At 37.8% G+C, this 22973-nt stretch overlaps 1 protein-coding gene across 1 annotated transcript in view; it reads left to right on the top strand.

The window, feature by feature from the left end:
* BTLA (B and T lymphocyte associated) overlaps positions 1 to 20385 on the top strand; it is a 32223-nt gene extending 11838 nt beyond the window's left edge. The window contains exons 2-6 of the mRNA XM_058555779.1: positions 3514 to 3837; positions 10134 to 10169; positions 11316 to 11456; positions 12967 to 13013; positions 16011 to 20385. Coding sequence (XP_058411762.1) covers positions 3514 to 3837; positions 10134 to 10169; positions 11316 to 11456; positions 12967 to 13013; positions 16011 to 16286 — 824 coding nt within the window. The 3' untranslated portion in view covers positions 16287 to 20385. The remainder of the gene's footprint in view (positions 1 to 3513; positions 3838 to 10133; positions 10170 to 11315; positions 11457 to 12966; positions 13014 to 16010) is intronic.
* Positions 20386 to 22973: the final 2588 nt, after the last annotated feature.

The following is a 22973-nucleotide window of genomic DNA, read 5'->3' as shown; positions in this document are numbered from 1 at the left end:
TTTGCGCACTTCTCCCAGGCATATAGTCATAAAATGCTGAAACTAGAAGGGATGCTCAGTTGTGCTATTAGCATTGCGTAACAGCTCAATGGCTAAATGAAAAGGTATCACATTGTAATAGTAAGACTCAGAAGTGGTTTTATAGTGTCGGTCACACACTGAGGGAAGTTTCTTGTGTAAGAAACTGAGGGCCAGTGAGACTGGGTGGCTATCTCAACATCACACAACGAGCTAGCATTTGAACAATCGTGTTCAAATGAATATTCTCATTTTCAGCTATTTACATGACCTTTATAAATATCCCCAAAGAATCAGGCTCTGTTTTCTCATGGAGAATCAAAGCTTAAATTTCTCCCACCTAATACTTATTCATTTATTCTGAAACAACCAGTGGTCTCCATGTCACTATTTCAGAAAACCATGATCCATGTGTGTATCAATTCCCTAATCTGCCATGAGATGCCTGGCCTCTCTGCATTTGATCTTCTATTACCTCAGTCTTAAAATACCTTCCCTGTCCCATTCACTGCTCTGATTATCAAAAAGCTACTCATTCATTAATGTTCAGCTCAAATATATCCTTTCCATTAAGACTTGCACCAACAGTCTCAGCTGAAGTTAATCTTCTGCAAACCCAAGCAGAGTTTGCACCTATTTCTAGCGTTATTTCCTTCTCCCATTTGTCAAGCATCTTTATTTCCCATTAGAAGGCAAGTCCCTTGAAAGGAGGCATCTTGTCTTATTTATTCCTAACAACTGGCGTACAAGAATCCCTCTGAGCCTTGCTTTAGGTTCAGATAAACTTGAAGAAAAAAAGAGTGGTAGATAGTAAATTTATTCCAGAAAAGTGGACTTGTTAGTTAATTTTGTCTCACCAATTTAATGGTAAGCTCCCTGAGGGCAAGAAGGTCTTTGTCTGTAATGATCTTGTTGTTTTTCACAATGCTGGCGCAGAGTTATAGGCTCTATAAACTATGATTGACTTATCCAAGTAAGTGAAAGTGAAGTTAGGAGGCTAAGACAGTCTACTAACTTTTGGTAGAAAAATAGACTTCTGGAAACCAGAGTTTCACTTGGCCTATCCAACTCCAATCTTATTGCTTTTTTGTGATTAGTCTAACCACATCCAGGTGTCATATTGTTAGGCACTTCCTTTTAGTAAGTTACCTCATCCTTTCTCTTCAATTTTTTGAAAACCTCATCCTCATAACTTGGCTTTTCATTTGCTTTCATTTTTATTCCGAATCTTCAGATGCAACTGAATTAGGAAGTCTTAAAGTGAACTTGTTTGAGATCTCAAAGCAGTTATAAATATATAAATACACAGAGATTCTAACATTTTTCTGCAAGTCTCTTGTCTCCATCTAATTCCTGAAGACTCAATCAGGTTATAATTATTCTGAGCAGGGATTGATGAGATGTAAGCAGAAATTATAGTGAGAGGTTTATTGGGTGTTAGGAAATAGTTAAAAATGAGAATATTCATGCTGGCAAGGATGCAGAAATCAAGTGGAACATTATAAGTAGAGCAGTGTGTGGAATACAAGGCTAAAAGTTGTCTCCTGGTTTAACATCTGACTAGCCCTTAGCCCTCTTTGCCTTTAAGAGCGAGTTTTGTCTATAATCTCAATTATGCTTATGTCATTATAACCTATGATACTATGAATCTATTAAGAAGACTGCTTGAAGATTATTGAAAGAAATGAATGAAGGGGATTGCTTGGATATATTGCTGAAAGAGCAGATCAAAATAGAGGAAGACAGAGCCAAGAAAGAACTATAAGGATGTACGAAAAGAAACTTAAAGAGAAAACATTCTTAAGACTATGTGCTTAGCCTTAACTCTACTGGAAAAATAAAAAGATATAAATCACTACAAAGTCCTTAACTAAGGGGAATCTTGGTCTATTTTAGTTATTTTGTTTTCCCAGTTCCTGAGTAGAATATTCCATGATTTATATACACTCATGATGTAACTGATGCAAAAAGGTTAAGTGGTTGTCAAAATGGCACCATTTCTCACGCTCACGTGCATGAGTCTCAAAAGAGGCAATACAGACCAGCAATTATCAGAGAGTGAATAACTCCACATAAATGTACATTCCAAGTAACTGAAGTTTTCTCCTTTGGAGGCCAAAACATTTTTTGAAGTATAACCATTTCTGATGAAATTCTTTGTAAGACATATTGAACACTTCCTTGTTTTTAAAAGTGGATGATATTAAACATAATTTAAAGTTTTATTGTTGATTCAATCTTATCATTATGAATGTAGATATTACTCTGTATAACACGCTTATGCCCTCTGGGCTAATTAGGAAGAGATAATGGAATTGTAAAAATTATGTACAAAAAATGAGATAAAATTTGGATCTTGCGATACTTATTTTGTTTGCTTTTTCATGTATCTTGGTTCTCAGTTATACTCCAGATGTTGAAGTTACCAGGTACATACATTCATGATAAGTTAACAGTAACAGAACTTATTCAATAATATAGAGAATTAAATTTTTTTCTATGCTGCACATTTTACATACAAAGATAATTACTAACTGGAGGTGCGTAGAAGATAATAGAAAAATCTGTTTCCAGGAAAATCTCTCCCTACCAAAGCAAAGAAAGGCGTATTTCCTGTATGTTGGGCCAGTAGGCAGAACTTCAAGAACTGGTGGATCGCTGCTTCTCCTCCCACTGGGAAAACATAAAAAATTCATGTTATCTCAGAACATCTTATCTTCAGAAAGTTATCTTGAGTTGCCTGTCTCCCGTGGAAAAAGTCATGGAAAAAATTGCAAGGCAATGTTAAAGCCATTGAAAAACAAGTAAAGAAAAATTTTAATGCCAAGTATTATAGAGAAATAGTTGTCTACAAAATTTCTCTCTCTCACTTATTGGAATATACCAGAGCTAGTAATAGAAAATGTGATTACTACTCAAGAAACATTACAGAGGAATGGTTAATGAATTATAGAGTAATGGACTCTAGTACAAGTTTAAATCTTGATTCTCCTAATTATTAGTGTATAACTTTAGGCAAATTCTTTATTACTTCAGTTTTCTTATCTGTAAAAAAGCATTCATAATAACACATATTTTTTTGTTGTGAGGATTAAATGAGTTAAAATATTTAATATGCTTTACACAACCCTTGGAATGTAATAAGTAATTAAAAACAAATTGTTATTATTATTTGCTGCCTATTGGGCTAGTTACAGAATAATAAAATAAAATGAATAAAAATAAAACAAAATATAATTTTATAATAAAAATATCAGTAATGTTTTGGAAATTGAGGAAATTATTGAACAATTGGGGAAATTATTTATTTTAGTTTTTTCCAACAAATATTTATTTTGTGCCACTATGTGCTAGATATTCTGTTAGCAAGGGTTAATTACTGAAAAATGTTATCTGGGAAAATTATAGAATCATGCTTGAAAAATCTTTGTTGAAGTGGCAAATATCTGTTCCTTCTAGATCAGATTTGATTTTAATTTTGTTTTCATCTTTCAGGGGAAAAACCATGTGATGTACAGCTTTACATTAAGAGATATTCCATACACACTGTGTCAGCAGGGAATCCATTGCAACTGGAATGTCCTGTAAAATACTGTGCGAACAGACCTAACGTGACCTGGTGCAAGCTCGAAGGAAAAAGCTGTTCATATCTGGGGAATACACCTCAGAGACACACGAGTTGGGAAGTAAGGAACAATAGTTCCATTTTTGTTCTTCATTTTGATCAAGTGCTTGTTAGTGACAATGGATCATACCGCTGTTCTGTGAATATTCCATCTGGACTCATTGCAAGCCACTCAGTAACCATTAATGTGACAGGTGAGTTCTCGACACCAAGACTATCTAATGTTTTTCTCACTATGTTTCAAGGAAAAAGAGGACCCAGATTCTCAAGTGATTACGTTAGACACTGAACTCATAAAACATCAGAACGTTGCCATACCACACAGACTGTGATGTATGTGCACATATGTGTGTGTGTGTGTAAGTGTTTTAGGGGTGAGTGAATTAGAAAGGAGTAGAGAAAAATATAATAAAAGCTATTGTTCTTGCCTTTATGGGGTATACAATTTATTTGATAAGCCCAAAAGTAGACCACTGAAATGTGGAAAAAATTACAAAGTGAATACCAATAGTAGTAGACGGCTTTCTATTCTGTTTTTGTTTTCTTTTCTTTTTTCTTCCATTTTTATGTCTTTGACTTTTACTGAAAATAATTCCTTGAAGTTATGTTCGTGGAGCTCAGACAATTATACACTTATTAATAGTTCACAGCTTGCACAGAAGGCAAACAGCACACAAATAACCTGACTCCCTGATGAGTTTTGGGAATATTCATAGCGTTAGCTGCCTCACCAGTCCCCCTCTAGAGGCCCTCAATAGGCTCAAACAGCAGAGGAAGGACCGACTGAGGTTTAGCTAGGCAAAACCAAGCTGAATGCAACATGGAAAAAAAAGAGAGAGAAGTAGAGGAGAGTAAAAAAATGTTTGGTTTATGAAAATCCCACAGCAAACATCATACTCGATGGTGCAAGATTGAAAGCTTTCCCCCTAAGAACAAGAACAAGACAAGGATATATGCTTTTGCCACTTCTGTTCAACATTGAACTGGAAGTTCTAGCCAGAGCAATTAGGCAAGAAAAAAGAAATAAGAGGCATCCAAAATGACAAGGAAAAAGTAAAATTATCTCTAGTCACAGATGACATCATCTTATATATAGAAAATCCTTAAAAATCCACGAAAATTATTAGAACTAATAAATGAATTCAACAAAGTTGTTATATGGTCAACAGAAAAATCAGTGTTTTTTTTTTTTTTTTGTGAGGAAGATCAGCCCTGAGCTAACATCCTATGCCAATCCTCCTCTTTTTTGCTGAGGAAGATTGACCCTGGGCTAACATCCATGCCCATCTTCCTCTACTTTATATGGGACGTGCCACAGCATGGCTTGACAAGCGGTGCATCTGTGCGAGCCCGGGATCCAAACCTGCGAACCCTGGGCTGCAGAAGCAGAGCGTGTGCACTTAACTGCTGCACCACCGGGCCGGCCCCTCAGTGGTATTTCTATATGCTAGCAATGAACAATCTCAAAAGTAAATTAAGAAAATAATTCAATTTATAATAGCATCAAAAAAGAATAAAATACTTAGGAATAAATTTAACCTAAGAGCTGCAAGACTTGTAGACTGAACAAAACATGGCTGAAACAAATTAAGGAAAACGTAAATAAATAGAAAGACATCTTGTGTTCATGGATTGGAAAATTTAATATTGTTAACATGGCAATATTTCCCAAAGTGATTTACAGATTCAATACGATCCCCATCAAAATCCCACCAACCTTTTTTTCAGAAATGGAAAAGCTGACCCTAAAATTCATATGGAACTGCAACAGACCCAGAAGGGCCAAAAAAAATCTTGAAAAAGAAGAACCATGTTGGAGGACCCAACACTTCCCTATTTCAAAACTTACTACAAAACTACAATAATCGAAACTGTGGTACCGGCATCAGGATAAATATACAGATCAATAGAATAGAATTGAGAATCCAGAATAAATCCATACATCCTTGGTCAATTGATTTTTAACAAGAGTGTCAAGACCATTCAATGGGAAAAGAATAATTTCTTCAATAAATGGTGCTGGGACAATTGGATATCCACATGCAAAAAAATGATTTGGACCTCTACCTCACACAATATACAAAAAAATAAGTAAAAATGGATCAGATATTTAAATATAAGAGATAAAACTATAAAATCTATGTTTATGTAAAACTATAATACTATGTTTCCTTAGAAGAAAACATAGGAGTAAATCTTCATGATCTTAGGTTTGTCAATGGTTTCTTAGATACGATGTCAAAAGCATAAGCAATAAAAGAAAAAAATAGATAAATTGTACTTCATCGAAGTTAAAAACTTTTGAGAATCAAAGGACACTACCAAGACAGTAAAATGACAACCCACAGAATGTGAGAAAATATTTGCAAATCACATGTCTGATAAGGAACTAGTACCCAGAATACATCAAGAATTCTTACAACTTGATAACAAACAGACAAGCAACCAATTAAAAAAAGGGGAAAAGATTTGAATAGACATTTATTCAAAGAAGATACAAATGGCCAATAAGCACATGAAAAATGCTCCATGTCAATACTTATTAGGGAAATGTAAATCAAAACCATAAGATACCACTTCCCATCCACTAGAATTTCTTAAAAATGGAAAATAACAAGTGCTGGCAAGGATGTGGACAAATCAAAACCCTCACACATTGCCAGTAGGAATGTAAAAGGGTGCAACTGCTTTGGAAAACAGTTTGACAGTTCTTGAAAAGGTTAAGCATAGTTGCCCCAGACCCAGTAATTCCATTCCTAGGTAAATACCGCAAGTGAAATGAAAATATATATCCACACAAAAACTTGTACATGAATGTTTATAGCAGCACTATTTACAGCAACCAAAAAATGGAAACAACCCAAATGTCCATCAACTGATACACTGATAAAGGAAATGTGGTATATCCACACAATGGAATATTATTCAGCCGTAAAAAGGAATGAGGTACTAATACATGCTACAACATAGATGAACCTCAGAAACGTTATTCTAAGTAAAAGAAGCCAGACACAAAAGATCACATATTGTATGATTCTGTTTATATGAAACACCCAGAAAAGGAAAATTCATAGAGATTGAAAGTGATTAACAGTTAACAGGGGCTGGGGGAAAGGGAGAATAGCAAGTGACTACTTAACGGGTACAGTGTATCTTTCTGGAGTGATGAAAATGTTCTGACACTAGACAGTGGTGATGGTTGCACAACACTGTGAATGTCTTAAATACCACTGAATTGTACACTTTAAATTATTAAAATAGTAATTTTCACGTTATATGTATTTTACCACAACAAAAAATATATTTGGATCAAAAAAGATCACCTTTTAATTATAAGAAATGAGGTGGAGTTTCTTTTGTGGCTTGTAAACTGACCTCGAAGGTTATTACAAAAGAGAAATATCAAAGAAGTTTGGGGCAGTGGTAGCATGTCTGAATCTATATGCAGCCTCATATCATTACTCCTATGTACACCATTTACTTGAATGCAAACATTTTGTGTTTCTTAGAAACTAATTTATTATTTTATACTCACACTTTGGAGTCAGTTTTTAAACTCTCTTCAAGTAGCCCCATGAAGGAACCCATTTAAATCCCTTTAAAATGCTTTAAATCACTTTAAAATCTCTGAAAGCAGCCCCCTGAGGGAATGCTCAGTACTCCAGTGCTAGCTGCAAACCTCTGCTATGAGGCACAGAAATCTAGAAGGGATTTATGGCAGAGTTGGAGACTCTGCTTTTGCAAATTTGCGGTCAAACTCAATGCTATTGCCTATAACCATCCGTGCACTGACTTATAAAGCTCTCTAGAATAGAGGCTCTGTCTTAAACATCTTTGCTTCTCTACAAATAGATGGCATAGTGTCTGGCACATAGTGGATGCTCAATAAATATTTCTTTGTAAATGAATTAAAGAACACAATCTATGCAAAGTGAAAAAGTTGCCTTTAACAATCTGGAGAAGCCCATATTGAGCATGTATGGAATGAATGCTTTCTGGAGAGAATTGCAAGATTAATTCACATAATGAGATAGAATACTGATTTTTTTAAGTATTATTTCTTTTAACTGGAAAAATAAATGATAAAAATAAGCAAAACCTACAAAACATTACTTCCAGGATGATATTAGTTATCCTATTAAATATAAAATAATTAAGTGCCCTTCAATAATTTATATAATGTACATTAATATAATGCATAATAAAATTAAATGCAGTGGCATTGAGTCCACCTCCCTTGGAAGACAATTCTTCTTGTGTAATGTAGTCTTTCTTCATGGGAACCAAACCGCTTCTGTACAAGAGGGAGGAATTTAGCTGGGATCAGAGGCACGCTAATAATCACTTATGACACAGAAGATTGCCAGGAGTATTATGGTTTCTCTTCTGTTACATATTTGGGTTCTTCCATGACGACTACAGATAGTTGCAGAGTTTATAAAGTTTGCATAAAAGTGCACGTTCTTGTGATCAAGTCAGGGCTGGAATTAGGATTAACCATGTTTCCTTTGGGGAGGAGGGGGCCTAACTTCAAGGGAAAGGGAACCGGTGTTCCCTCTTAAGCCTGTGCCCTGAGGGAATGTGCTTATTAGGATCTGAACGGAACAGAGTGTGAGAGGGAAAGTCTAAGAGCTCAGTGGGAGACATTAAGGGCCTTTGAAGTTTTCCTTTGAAGATTTCTACTCTCCTAATTTTATACTCTCACATCTTTGTTATCACTTTGTTAGTCAATGCTCCTGCCTCCCATTGGGAATTCCCCAGGACTTGGCTTTGGCCTTCTACTCTTGTCTGTCAAAGGCCTTCCACTCTGTGATTTGTTCCCTCCTACATCTTCTATGAGCATCTTAGACCTTCATTATCTCCTTCTATATATTCCAATTAATTGTATGGACGCCTTGTTTTTAGTGTTTCGCCATTTTGGTCTATTTCAGCCAAAAACCTTCCTAATACACTTAACATGCCTAATAAAATTCTTTCATAATGTCACTCTTTTATTGGGTCTCCTGCAGAAACTCCTCAGTGCTTATAATATTGGTCTCCTATTTGTTAACCAGCATTCAAGGCCTTCCACACTCCATCTTCACCTGGCTTTCTGGATTGTTTCCAGATTCTGGATAGAACTCCTCAACTCCAGCTTAACAGCCCTACTTGCCATTGCCAAACCTCCAGCATGGTCCTTCCTGTGTTGCTCTTACCCCTTGTAGGGCACTCATTCATATGCCTACACCTATCAAAATTCCACCTCTCCTGTCAAGCCCAGCTCATTTTGCAAGTTCTTAATGAAGACTTCCATGTTAACCCTAGCAAGAAGTGACATCTCTTTTCTATCAATTTTTATACCATTTAAGGTCTCTGCCTCTCATTCATCACTTACTGTAGTAGTGTGTGAAAATGTCTTTATGAAGGATTATAACGTCCTGGCAAGCAGGAACTGTGTCATATTTCCTGGTCATTGCTTTTTCCTTCACAAAATTCAAATGAGTTATTTCGGAAGTGGCTTTGAACTAGGTGTGGATTTTCCTTTCATGAAGTGATGAAAACAAACATAACAAGGGAAGGGTCGAAGAAAACTTCTTTTTCCTTCTGTACCTGGGAGTACTCAGTGAACCGAATGTGAGGTGAGGAGAAAAATATACTCCTAAATTATGGACAGTGCTTTCCGTAAATCAGTTTTGGAGGTGTGATAAAAAAATATTTCATTTTCTCCCCTTGAAATATCTTTCACAGGGCATATTGGAAATTTTTCTGTTTTGTATCTGACTCTCCTTCACTTTTTTATGTTCAAGAATTTATCCATGTAAGAACAGAGCTGTAACAGAGTGGGGGCTTGGATGCTGTTGGGAAAGCAATATTCTCCCAGAATGAAGAAAAGCACTTTGCAAAGCAAAGTCCCAGGGGAAAAGCTGACAGAGCTGGGAACAGTCACTGGAACATACATTGGCCTGCAACTCGGTCCTCCCCAACCTGCGCTTGGTCAGTCCCTGATTAGGAACTTCACAAAGGCAGGTGGTCATCATCTTAGCAGGAAAGTGGGGGCGGTATGAATGGGCAGGGAGTGAGAGGCACAATCTTTGTTTCCACATGTCGTTTAAAGCATCCTTTCCTCCTGGCCTTTCACATTCAATTGGAGCACCTGCTGAACGTGCGTCTCATTCCAAGTGCCGGAAGGTGTCATACAGGCTGTATTATGTCCTTGTACTCAAAGAATGGGGAAGAGGGAACGAAAGCAGACAGATAAAGGTTGTGTTGTAATTATATGCTCTTTCTCTGAGCCTCAAAATAAACCCAGGATATATGTTGTGTCCATCATCTTGAGGTGGTGATCTACAAATTATGCAAATTGCCTTTGAGCTGGATTGTTGGATTCTCGGTTAGTGTGCAAAGGCAGGCGATCTCTCAGAGACTGGCTCTGATTTTGGACATACCTGAGTATATACCTTCATTATCTCCACAACCAATTTCAATTCTTTACCTTATTTTTCTATTTCAGAATGGACTCAAAATAGTTCAGAGCATCCTCTAATAAGTAAGTATCAAACTAGTCAAATAAAATTAAGGGCACTAGATTGTTTGCTGACTGGAGAAGTAATAAAAGTTGGATCTTCTTAATTAGGTGGATTTGTTTGTATCACGTTGTCAGTTGTGGGAACCTTACCACAGCATACCCCTCCCCCAGACAGCTGTGTCTGTCATTCCTGACAATGACTTGGCTGCTCCTCCAACATAAGCAACAGCTGCAGCATGAATAATGCAACATTTGTTACCGCTCTGAATTACCAAACCCCTTTACGCCTGGCTCCTGTAGCTCCTAACCACCTTTACCCTAAAACCAAGCGTATGGAGAAGTGAATATATATATGTTAATATATTTATAAATAAAGATTTCTTGCATTAAAAAAATTAATGCAAGTATAAAATTAAAGATGTGGTGCTTTCTAATATTTTCTATTCTGTTATCTTTCATTTTTTTCAACGTTATTTGAGACCTATTAAATTGTTTCATGACCCACTAATAACTTTCAACCTACCATGGACAAACAGTACCTTAATGCACATAAACATTGATCAATAATAATGAGCACCACCTGTATGCCCAGCAAAGCATATCTTGAGATACTAAAGTTATTTGGAGATCTCAAAAGTATTTGGTATTTGGAGATACCAAAGAGTTATGAGACAACAAAAAAGCATTGTGTTAAAGGAATTTTAATTTAGTAGCAGAAACATGTTGACTTGAGTCCCAGTTGCCACTCACTAAGCTGGCTGATTTTGGGCAAATCTTGGAACAATAATACCCTTCTCAAGGCAGGGGACTGGATAAAAATAACGGCTTCCTTACTTTTCTTAAGTGGTAAATAAAAGAGTTAAATAAAAAAATGTAAGTGAAAGGGCTTGGTGAAGTGCTTTCTGAGAGCTGTTATGGATATTGTTTTACAGAATAAAGAATTTTTGCAAAAGATAAATTATAACCCAGAGCCACCCACACATGCTCAGGAAGAAAGCAAGAGATGGTTGAGAGTGCTGAGGGTGGGGTTCTTGGGGAAGGCCTGGAAGGGAAATGGAAGCATCAGCTAGAGGTCTCCTTCATTCAAGTTCTGACAATGCGGAGCATTTTGCCAATCCTAATATATCTCAAATTTCCTAATGTCTTTAGAATTGACTAACATTTCAGATACAACCAGTGCCTCAGGACCACCCTTCGTGGAAGAGATCGTGGACAGACGATGGATCCTCTATGGTTTTCTTCCTTTGGGGGCATTGCCTTTGCTCATTACCTGTTTCTACCTGGTCTGCTGCCTGAGAAGGCACCAAGGTGGGTTCCATCTTCCCTCTGCTGTTCTGGGCCACACATTTGGGGTTAAATTACTAGGGATGATAGATTTTTAGTCTGTTCCTATTGTTTTCTTTCCCAATATTGTGCGACAAACCATGGATAATGATTTCCTGGGGGGTAACTCATCCTTCTACCACAAAGCCAAATGGATTAATTCAGGTCCCCTCTAGTCATGGTGAGGCATGCTCACCACAGCATAGTGCTCCAGCCAAGGGTTGTGGTAAGAAGGGCACATTGCTGGGACTTACTCATTCTAATTGTGTCAATCAGGTGTGCTTGACAAGAAGCTCTTCTAAACTTTAACGGTATTGAAAGGGAGGTGGAAATAATCTCAGATCAACATGTCTGATTTGAGTTAGTCTGTCTCATCCTCTTTTTCACAGCCACACCACATCATGCCAGTCGTACACACCCTTGTTTAAATGAAGACTCAATGTGCCCGGAGGAAACTCATACGTCTGTACTTTCTGTTGCCATCACAAACACACGCTTTAACCGAACCCTCACCCAACAATAACGCATTTGAAAAATGTGGGTTTGGCTATGATGGGAGAGGTGTGATATTTTGAAAACAATTCCTTTCTGCTTTTGTAAGAATCCCCTCAACGTCATGAGCGAACACTTAAACACAGTAAGAGAGAGATGTATGGAGAATTCTGACCTAGCTCTGGTCTAAATCACCTCAGTTCTCTGTTTTTTTCTTCTTCTCTGCCATCTTCTCCCATCCCTTTTCCCACAATAGCAGCCACAGTGTAGCTATAAAAACTAAGCTAGACAGAGCAACCCTTGTTTTTGCCACAAGAGAAAACTTTGTCTGGGCAAAAGTGCTTCTGGTGTTTTGTGGTGAGGACTTCCAGACCTTCTCAGAATACTGAGGGAACATTCTGTAACCCCAACTCCACATCTGCAACTCCAAGGCTCTTTCCATGGTCCCTCTCCACGTTTTACCACCTTTCTTAAGGCTGCTGGAACTTCTCTCAGAACTTCAGAGAAAGAGGCAGGAATAATACTTTGATTCACCACATCCAAAGTGAACTGGCAGTAGGAGATCCTGGCTATGTAGGTGATAGGACAGCAGTTTGTCTAGCACTGAGTATAGAATGTCCCCAGAACAAGGATTTCCAGCCTTTTTAAAATGATGTGCTGGATTCTGCCCCTTCTTGGATGTGCTGTAGGTCTCTCTGGAGTGAGATGTGAAGAACCAGTGAATAGAATGGGCAGCATAATTCTCACAAACTGAGGTGTATGTGCCATGCTAGTCATAGCAAATAGACAAGCCGAAACTAATAACAACGCTGTCTCTCTCATGCAAGTGGGTGAACGTGGGCGAGGAGGCATCCCACCTCTGCTCTAGGGACTGAATTTCAACCAAGCAATCTGATTTCATAACCCATATTCTTACCACAACTCTAAGCTACAGGAAATTGGGGAAGAATTTTGTGTTTTTCTTTACTTCTTTTGGTTTCTTATTTTTCTTTTTGAATTCCAGGGAAACAAAAGGAGCCTTCTGATACAACAGGAAGGGAAATTAACCTGGTATGTTCAATGTATCTGTTAGAACAAATGCAATCTGTGTTACACCATGTGAATATTTATATATTTTTTAATTTAATGAGTCTATGTAACACTCACCATGTGCCAGGCACTGTTCTAAGTGCTGCATTTCTTGACTTACTTTAAAAATGTGTTTATTTTACATTCACCTCCATTTGCAACAAAGATTCTTCAGGATTAACAATAAGTGGTCCATGGGTGTCATGGGTGGCAGTGTAGATTCTAAGCAGAAAATTCAGAGACTGAATCATATAACCTTGGCTCTACTCTTGGCCTGTTATGTGACCAGGTTATTCATCTATTTTCACAAAAATATCTTAAAGTGTTTCAAGAAGAGAGTTGGGAGTTAATGAGAGAATAAGCTATAAATAACCTCGTAATACAAGGTGTGATTTCTTCATAGATCACACCAGCAGATGAAGAGGCAGGATCACAGGTCCAGTTACTACACAAAGTCCCTCGGAATGTGTGTGGGCTCATCAAGGAAGAGACCTCCCAGACAAAGGAAAGGGCGTTTTGGAGACAGTGCCAAGTTTTCCTACAAGTTCTTGAAATATAAACTTAGGCCTTTCTTTTAGGTTTAATGTTGCGTAAATATTGGAACTCAAAAAAGAATGCAAGATGAGGCAACATATTTCTGAAAAAGATTTTATGAAGCTCTTTCATTAAAAACAAATAGTTGTAAACGAGGTACTGCAGAGGAACTTGGTGTGTGTGTGGGTGTTTCAATAAGGAAGAGTAGAGATCAAGTTGCAGTAACCTTCTTGAAAGTTCCAGAAATGCCAGAGGCAGATACAGCCAATAATTCTGCAAATAATATTAAATGGCATTCAGCATTCACCGCCAGGTTGCCTAATTTTAAATCAAACCAAATTCATTCAACTTGATACACTTGTATTAAGTTTTTAGTAAGAATCAGTAGGCATCACTGCATTAGATGCTAAGGTTTTGTTTCCTTAAGCAGGGAAATGTTCTTAAATATTATTTCCTTTCTTTTTATAGTGAAAAACAACAAACTACATGTTGTTAGAGTCAGGCCTGAGAGCTTTGAAACCATTTAAAACAATAATTTAAATAATTTACTGTGCAAGCAAAGCCCAGGTTGGTTAAAATATAACCATATTTCTTCCTGTGTAAGCTGGACAAATTATTTATGATTTGAAGTTGAATTCAAGAGGGATTTTTCTGTGTGTGCAATTATTTGAGAATTTTGTTTTAAGATGTTCACGTTTTTCACAGGAATTCACAGTTTTGCCTTCATTTGAATTGTCAAACATTTCAGAAAATAATCAGAGGTGACATATTAGATATTTGAGACCAAAGATTTCTTAAGAAGGAACTTGTATGGAAACCAGTGGAAAAGAAATCCAAAGCAGAGAAAGGAACTGGTAAAAACATGGCAGGTACATATAAAAGCCAAAGTTCCCAACTTATTCCAGAATAGCCCTTCAAGGGTATAAAAGTGCTCATATACTAAAAACCACTGAATTGTATATATCTTTTAAAAAGTGCTTTGTAAACTGTAAAGCGCCAAACAAATGTAAAGTAGGATAGTGCCTCGGTGTCTGTCATCTGTACCCACCACAGCATGGTGCACTAGCCATGTGGCACTCACTCACTTTGACGAGATGCCACAGGATAGGTTCACCCACAGAGCACCATGTTTTCCTTCACTCCATTCATTCTAAGAATGTTTTCCATGGAAACGAGCCATTTTTGGGGATGGGAGCCAGGAACTTGAGTTGACAGACTTATCTAGATTGAAAAGTATGACAGGGACCTTGTTGATATATTGAGGATTTATGGCTATGTGTTAGGTCACATGACAGTCTTCTTCACTGCTCCTCCAGAGACATTAATCAGGCCCCTTCAAGTGGAAGTGGGGGCACTTTCCATCTGAGTCAAGAGCCTGGGTAGGTTAAAGCAATCCCTGCCTCTTTCAATTATCCAGCCTTAGTGTTATTTCCTGGGCAGTCAACTCATTGGAGAGAGGCAGTGTACTCTGCAGTTAATACCTAGTTTCTCAGGATAGAACCAGATGTGCTTGTGTGGTAGAACTCTGCCAAGGAGGTGTGATAGATGTACTACTGCACACATCACAGTGAGGATGACAAAGGACCAGATAAAGCATGTAGACTATCAAAGACTGTGGACCTGATACCTTAAAGGAGTTAGACTTAACTTCAAGAACATAAATTGACTGGCAAAATTGGGATTAAAAAATTTCAAATAACAACCCTTAGCACTAACGTGATATCTTCATTTTTATCAGGTGGATCCCTTGTTTAGCTTGGAATGGCTAACAAATAACTAAAAAGAGTGAAAAACATCAAGACTCATTTTATTTTTACTTTCCATAAATTCACCTCTTTCTCAGAAGCGTTAAGATATATGACTCTCTTTGGAAATATAAGAATTTTCTTGTGATAGAAATAACAGTTGGAATATTTTAGAACTTTTTCTAAGCTTTGGCTGCCCCTTCCTCAAAACTGACAGCAATTTTCCAATTCCAGGTTTCAAATCATAATAACACATCTTGGATAACTCATAATATTTATTCTTTCTGCCCCTTAGAGGGTATCTGTTCTGCTTTATCTTTAATTGTTTTATTTTAAACAATATTAATACTATCCATTATATTATAAGCTGCTTGAAGTTCTTGTGGAATATTTTATGCTTTTCTCATTAATTTGGGCTGTGTTTTTGATCCTGAAGAGGGATTGAAAAGTGTGATCTCAAAAGTGACTAATAATACAGCACAAAATAACATTCAGGAGGAACATGGTGGTCTTTAGCCTTCTATCCTTTAATCAGTAAGAATCTGCTAAAAAAGTACATGTCAGAAGCATATGCGAGGAGGAGTAGATTATTTCTCTTGCTGTGCAATGACTCGGTTTAGCCTACACTCATAGTTCACTAACAGATATGCACTATTACATCCTTAAGTGGGACTTAAAACACTCTTTTCTTCTCTTATAGGTTGATGTTCCCCAGCCCTTTAGGAGTGAACACACTGAAGTGGGCACCAGGCAAAACTCCCAAACACTGCAATCAGAAACTGGAATTTACGATAATGACCCCTGGTTCAGAGTCCAGGAAGAGCCTGGGGTTTATTCTAACCCGTGTCTGGAGGAAAACAAACAGGGCATCGTTTATGCTTCCCTGAACCATTCCATCATTGGAATGAACCCAAGACAGGCAAGAAATGTGAATGAAGCACCTACAGAATATGCAGCTATATGTGTGAGGAGTTAAATTTGGTCCTGCTCTCCACCCAGTAACCATCAGCATGGCAGCACCATTGTCTGAGCCCACAGAGTGTCAAAGAATATTCCTTGACCTGAGAAGTTTCACTTTAAGAAGGTTCATGTTGGTGCTTGGGTCTTAAGGGTCCATAGGACAAATGACTAAAATTTCTCCCAGAAACTTCTTTGGGAGGCTTTTATACTATAGTCTTAACAAAATCTTCTCTCAAAAACTGAGTGATATCCTGAGTAGCAGAGTAGTAGAACATTTAAACTTAGCTACATTTTACCCAATATACAAACTCAATATTTTCTTTGGAGCTATCAGAGACACATGTAGGGAAGTGAAGTTTGTGTTATCTGGGTCAGTTCACTACACTCTCTTGAAAAAGAAAGAATGTCCCGATTAACTAACTAACCATAAATATAGTAATGGTAGTATGTTTATTTCTAGTCAATCTTCCATAATAAGAAATTTTCTTCTGTCAATCTAATACCGGGGTTTCTTAAATGTAAAGGGGAAATAACTTTAGATCTGATGATATTAGAAAAGAATGGAAAGGATAAATGGTGCAATAAATATGTGGAATACACCAACTGGATGTGAGGTAGATGTTCCCCATATCTGACAAACAAATGCCTATATCTATCCTATTAGATTGCTAAGCAAATATAGATAGTAGTGGAGCAATTAACGTATGGTGCACTTATAAACAAAATGGTGACTCAGTGTTTGGGTCACATAGACTAACGTATATGAATGTGACATAATGCTGCTGAATTAATATACTCGTGGGTGTCAGAATAAATGCAAAAATCAGTGAGAATAGTTAGTGTCAGGCAAGGGAAGGTTGATGGCTTAAACTGTTTCATAGTTAACCTGATAGCAAACTAAAGGCACAATTAATGGAATGGAGAAAGTCCAGAATATTTAATTGGCCAGTATGGGTCATCATACTTTCATTCACCACATCCGTACCTTGCTGTTCTTCTTACTAAGGAATCAGAGAAAATCATACATAGTGAAGTAGTACAGTTTGGTAAACATTCCTTTAAAAATATTAAGGTTGCAGCCACTTATGAGTATAGCGAGAAGAGATGGCTTCAGATTTTCTGAATTTCCAGTGTACTTGAGTCTATTCCAAAAACAGCCTACAACTTTTTTAAACAGCTTGAGGCTATTAGCGTTCTCGGGTGCTGCTACAAAATAATGCAATAGACTTCATACAGAGTGGATAGCAAAGGTTAGGACTCATTTGAACAAATATGTGAACTCCTGCACAAACGTATGTGGGGTGTGTGTGTGTGAGTTAGTATATAGAAGGATGGGTAGGTGACTTACAGAAATGGTAAAAGAGAAACTGACAAGTTGACATTCCATTTCAGCTTGCTAAACGAGCTCAAAATACTAGAGTAAATGAATCATTAAGGAAAATATATGAAAATATTGTATGAAATTACGGAGACGGGAGTATGACATCCCATAAAATTTTTGTCCTAAAAGATAAAATTTGAGATTTTGTGGCAGAGCTTTTCTTATGTAACATTGGCATTAAGATTTTGCCCCTTAGATTGGGGCTGTGAGTGCTGTTTTAGAGTCATTGTTATCTAGTCAGTGTGATATCATTACACCTAGAGTTTTGAGTAACCAATTCTATGTAGGCTCTTTTAGCCAAGCTGCATTTATGGGCAACTTAGATACAAAAGATGTATTAGAATAGCTTCTTGTGGTATTCTTAAAAATAGAAACAGGAAGTATGGGGAGGATCCATTTTGCTGTCCTTATCAGATAAACACACAAAGCTGAACAGTTCCTTCAGAATTTTCTTGAATTTAAAAAAACAAGAAAATTTTCTGTCTATTGTTTAGAATATTCTTTTTTTTCTTTTTTTGGGGGGAAGATCAGCCCTGAGCTAACATTCATGCTAATCCTCCTCTTTTTGCTGAGGAAGACCGGCTCTGAACTAACATCTATTGCCAATCCTCCTCCTTTTTTTCCCCAAAGCTCCAGTAGATAGCTGTATGTCATAGTTGCACATCCTTCTAGTTGCTGCATGTGGGACACGGCCTCAGCATGGCAGGAGAAGCGGTGCGTCGATGTGTGCCCGGGATCCGAACCCGGGCCACCAGCAGTGGAGCTCACGCACTTAACTGCTAAGCCATGGGGCCGGCCCTAGAATATTCTTAACATGTCTTATAGTAAATACAATGTTGATAATGATTCACCTCTGTAAATGATTTATATATATATATTTGTACCATGCTGCCAAAATCACAAATCATTTATGTTTTTATTCCTTCTTAAAAAAAGGTGTCAGGATTATATATGTATTTCCCAAATAAATCTATTTCGGTATTATTTATGTGGTTTATTTCACTAATGAAATGTATGAAAAAGAATATGTAGATAATTTAATGATTTTCCATGGATTTTAAGATTGTTGATTGTTCCTAATAGGAAGGTACAGTTATTAGAACTTATTTAGAATCAATTTGGTATTGGCTTTTGTTCCAAAAAATGCATGGACATGAAATAGAAGAGTGATTCTCAAACCTTATGGCACATAAAAACAGCCTGAAAAGCTTGCTAGATTACCAACCTATAGATTATCAACTCCCAGCACTAAGGAGTTCTAATTCAGGAGACCTGGGATATAGCTCTATAATCTTCACTGTTAAAAGACACTCCCGCCCCCGATAATTTTGATATGGGTTTTCCAATGTAGAGGCTACTTTGGTATATGTGGTTTATTCAGTTTTGCCCACCAATCAAGACTTTCTAGCCCCCAGAATAGATTCTCTAGACTGAGCATATCTCTATCTATCTATCTATCTATCTATCTATCTATCTATCTATCTATCTATCTATACTTTTTTAAAGAGCAGGTTTAGATTCAGCAAAGTTGAGTGCAAGGTACAAAGAGTTTCCATTTACCCCGCCCCCCCCACACACAGCGTCCCCCATCATCAACATCCTGCACCAGGATGGTACATTTGTTACAATCAATGAACCAACATTCACACATCATTATCAACCAAAGCCTATAGTTTACATTAGGGTTTACCCTTGGTGTTGTAATTCTGTGAGTTTTGACAAACATATAGTGACATGTATGCTTTATCACAGTAACCTACAGAATAGTTTCACTACTCTAAAAAATCTCCTGTGCTTCATCTATTCATCCTTCCCTCCTTCCCAAGTCCTGGCAACAACTGATCCTTTTACTGTCTCCATAGTTTTGCCTTTTCCAGAATATGATATAGTTGGAACTATACAGTATGTAGCCTTTTCCAATTAGCTTCTTTCACTTAATAATATGCATTTAAGGTTCTTCCATGTCTTTTTGTGGCTTGATAGTTCATTTGTTTTTAGTACTGAATAATATGCCATTGTATGGATATATCACAGTTTATCCAATCACCTACTGAAGGACATCTTCCTTGTTTCCAAATGTTGGCAATTATGAATAAAAGTGCATAATCATCCATGTACAGGTTTTTGTTAGACATCAGTTTTCAACTCATTTGAGAAAATACCAAGGAACATGATTGCAGGATCGTATGGTAAGAGTATGTTTAGTTTTGTAAGAAACTGCCAAAGTATCTTCCAAAGTGGCTGTACCATTTTTCATTCCCACCAGCAATGAATGAGAGTTCCTTTTGCTCCACATCCTCATCAACATTTAGTGTTGTCAGTGCTCTGTATTTTATCCATTCTAATAGGTATGTAAGGGTATCTCATTGTCCTAATTTGCAATTTCCTAATGACATATGATGTTGATCATCTTTTCATATACTTGCCATCTTGTGTATCTTCTCGGTGAGATGTCTCTTTAGATCTTTTGCCCATTTTTAAATCGAGTTTTTTTTTTCTTATTGTTAAGTTTTAAGAGTTCTCTGTGTAGTTTGGGTAACAATCCTTTATCAAATATGTCTTTTGCAAATGTTTTCTCCCATCTGTGGCTTGTCTTCCTATTCTGCTAGTGGTCATGTCATTATGTTAATGGTCATATCAACACGTATTTGTTATTATGTTTGCTGCTACATTAGATTGTGGGCTTCTTATGGGTGAGGATTATGTCACACTCCTCTTTAGTTTCTTAGCCCAATGCTTGGCACACAGTAGAAGTAAAGAATGTTTAAAGAATGAATGACTGTGTTTGTGAAGTGAGTTATCTACTCCTTTGTTACTCAAAGGATGGCCCTCAAATCAGTAGCATGGGCATCCACGGGAGTTGTTAGAAATGTAGAATCTCAGGCTTTACCTACTAAATAAGAATCTGCATTTTCATAAGATCCCTCAAGTGATTTGTGAAGCTTATGATCCATTTAGCCTTTATGAACTCGTATCTCCCCACCCGGAGTCAGGTGTGGCAGGAAGCCAAGTCACATTCATAAGACAGACTCATTTGGAAAGTCCTATTTTAGGTAGAAACAGGAAGGGCCTCACCACCCAGCCCAGAAAGTAAAAATGGCAAGTGTAAAAGAAAACATTACTGCTTTATAGAATGTTTGTGCTGAACTTGAGAACACAGGAACTGAAAATCCTGTGCTAGAAATCAAGTTACAGGTTCAAAAGCAAGTTCTGGGGGATTATCTTTAAAATCAGGCCCTATTCTGAAGCTAGTCAGGGTAAACATTCCATGAAAATCACTTTATCTGCAAACAACCTACGACCACATGCTAGGCACCCAGGTTTGTTAGGTTCTAAGGTGACATGGTTGCGAGATTCCCTTCCTGCCTATCACTGCTTGCAGTACAGATGAAGAGGTAGAAACTAAACCAAAAATTACAACCCCCTGATTGAATTCTATCTTACAGATAGGTGCAAAGTGCTGTGGAAACACCATAACTGTAACTTCCTTGCGTGTAAGGACAATGTCTTATTCTCTTTAGTAGAATCGTGTTCCTAGTTCTACTAAAGGGGTTTTTGAGGGAATCTAATGAATCACAGTCCTCTGTGTCTACAGGTTCTTAACCAATTGAAAAATAAAGGAGTCAAGTTGGGGGAAATATTAATATTAACAGGAAAGGTTAATTGGCAAGTATGTCTTGGGTCCAAAGACAAAATAAGTTTCCTACCAATTTCTCCACCTAAATCCTATCTGACTTTGGGTCCCATTTATAGGAAGAGTTAGGTCAAAAGAGAGATACCCAATCAGGCATGTGGGAGATGTCAGTCTGCCTCAAATCTCTCAAATGAGAGCCAGGGATGTGAGGACAGCCTCCTTTGCCTTTAATGCAATGGCTCCTTCCTGGGGTTAATGTGGTTAAAAGGGTGAGAGGCTGTTGTTGTGCAACCTAGGGGGCTTCCTGGGTGTAATCTGAAACCAGTTTCCCTTACTCAGAGGGCAGAGAGAGACGGAGGAAAGAGTCAGACCATGGCAGGTTGGTAGGTGGCAGGTTTAATAAGCAAGAGAACTTACTTATGAGGCTTATCTTGGGCACCACAAGCTAAGTAGATTTCCACACCTGCCTGCCAGAATCTTAAAAGTTTATATACAGGACTTGCCTGGGTTCAGTCACACATACAGTCCAGATAGTCTCATCACCACATTACTATCTCAAGACTGTATCTTTGGGGCAGCTTCTGGGAGTGGATAAGTCTAGCAAAATTTACATTCCAAGGGCAGGGGAAGAGGTGAGGAACCTCCAATTGCCTGGGTCCAGTTGGTGGGTCAACTAGCAGTCACATCTTTTTGATGACCTCCTCCAACACTTTAGCCCTTGTGACCGGCTCTTAGAATCTTATCCACCACCCTTTTCAATCTTGTACCGTCCCCTTTTTGTAATGTGCCCGGAGCAGTCAGCAAAGGGTATTACTAGCATGGAGGTCGCTCATTAGGCAGATATCTGGCTGCATTTGGAGGCAGATGCCACAGCAACAATAGAGACACATGTAAGAGAAAACAGATTAAGAATGATTTCCAAAATTAGTGACTACTTTGTTCACCAAGAGCCCTATGATCCAAACCACTGATTTATCAAGTCCCCTAGGCTAGGAGTTAAATCACTTAGGGCATTCACTTGTGTTTTTATGTGATTTAATAAAGATAATACATTAGCAGACTCATCAGGTATGGATACACAACAATCTGGATAATGGCATGGGTGCCTCCTTGTGAGGCAGTGATAATGCCTAAGGCCAGCCTATTTTGGAGGACAGCTTTTCTCACTAGAGACATTTCAGTGTTCGGTAAGGACAAGCTTTGTTGGCTATCATTTAAGGGTGCTGGGTGAATTTAATAAGGGCTTCTATGTGTGCTATGACGTCTCCCAGGCCAATGGAGGGAAAAAGACAGTGGCTGAATGATAATACCAGTGGAAAACAGAATGTGCCCATCTGGCTTTGAGGAGACGGAGGTTGGCAGCTTTAACAACTTGACCTGGTTGTGCATGCCATACATGTTGGCTGGGGAGGCAACACTGGCAGATGTTAGGAGATGGACTGGGGGTGGAATATACCAGACCAGGACCCCCACCTTTTCCCCTCTTTCAATGTGCGTGTTCCATTCCAGGTATAGTGAGTTTCCACAGGTCTGGTTTGCAGCAAGACAATGAGATTCTAGTGGAGATTGAGTAGTTCCCCTTCACTCAGGGGTTTGAAGTAATTCACCCATCTTGCCAGGACATCCCATTGCAAATTCCAATAGATAATTCCTTTCCCAGGTGTGATGGGGCTTGGTGTTTTCAGCAG

This window comes from Diceros bicornis, chromosome 15 (assembly GCF_020826845.1).
Source record: "Diceros bicornis minor isolate mBicDic1 chromosome 15, mDicBic1.mat.cur, whole genome shotgun sequence".
Taxonomy (NCBI): domain Eukaryota; kingdom Metazoa; phylum Chordata; class Mammalia; order Perissodactyla; family Rhinocerotidae; genus Diceros; species Diceros bicornis.
This window is presented reverse-complemented; position numbering and strand designations above follow the sequence as displayed.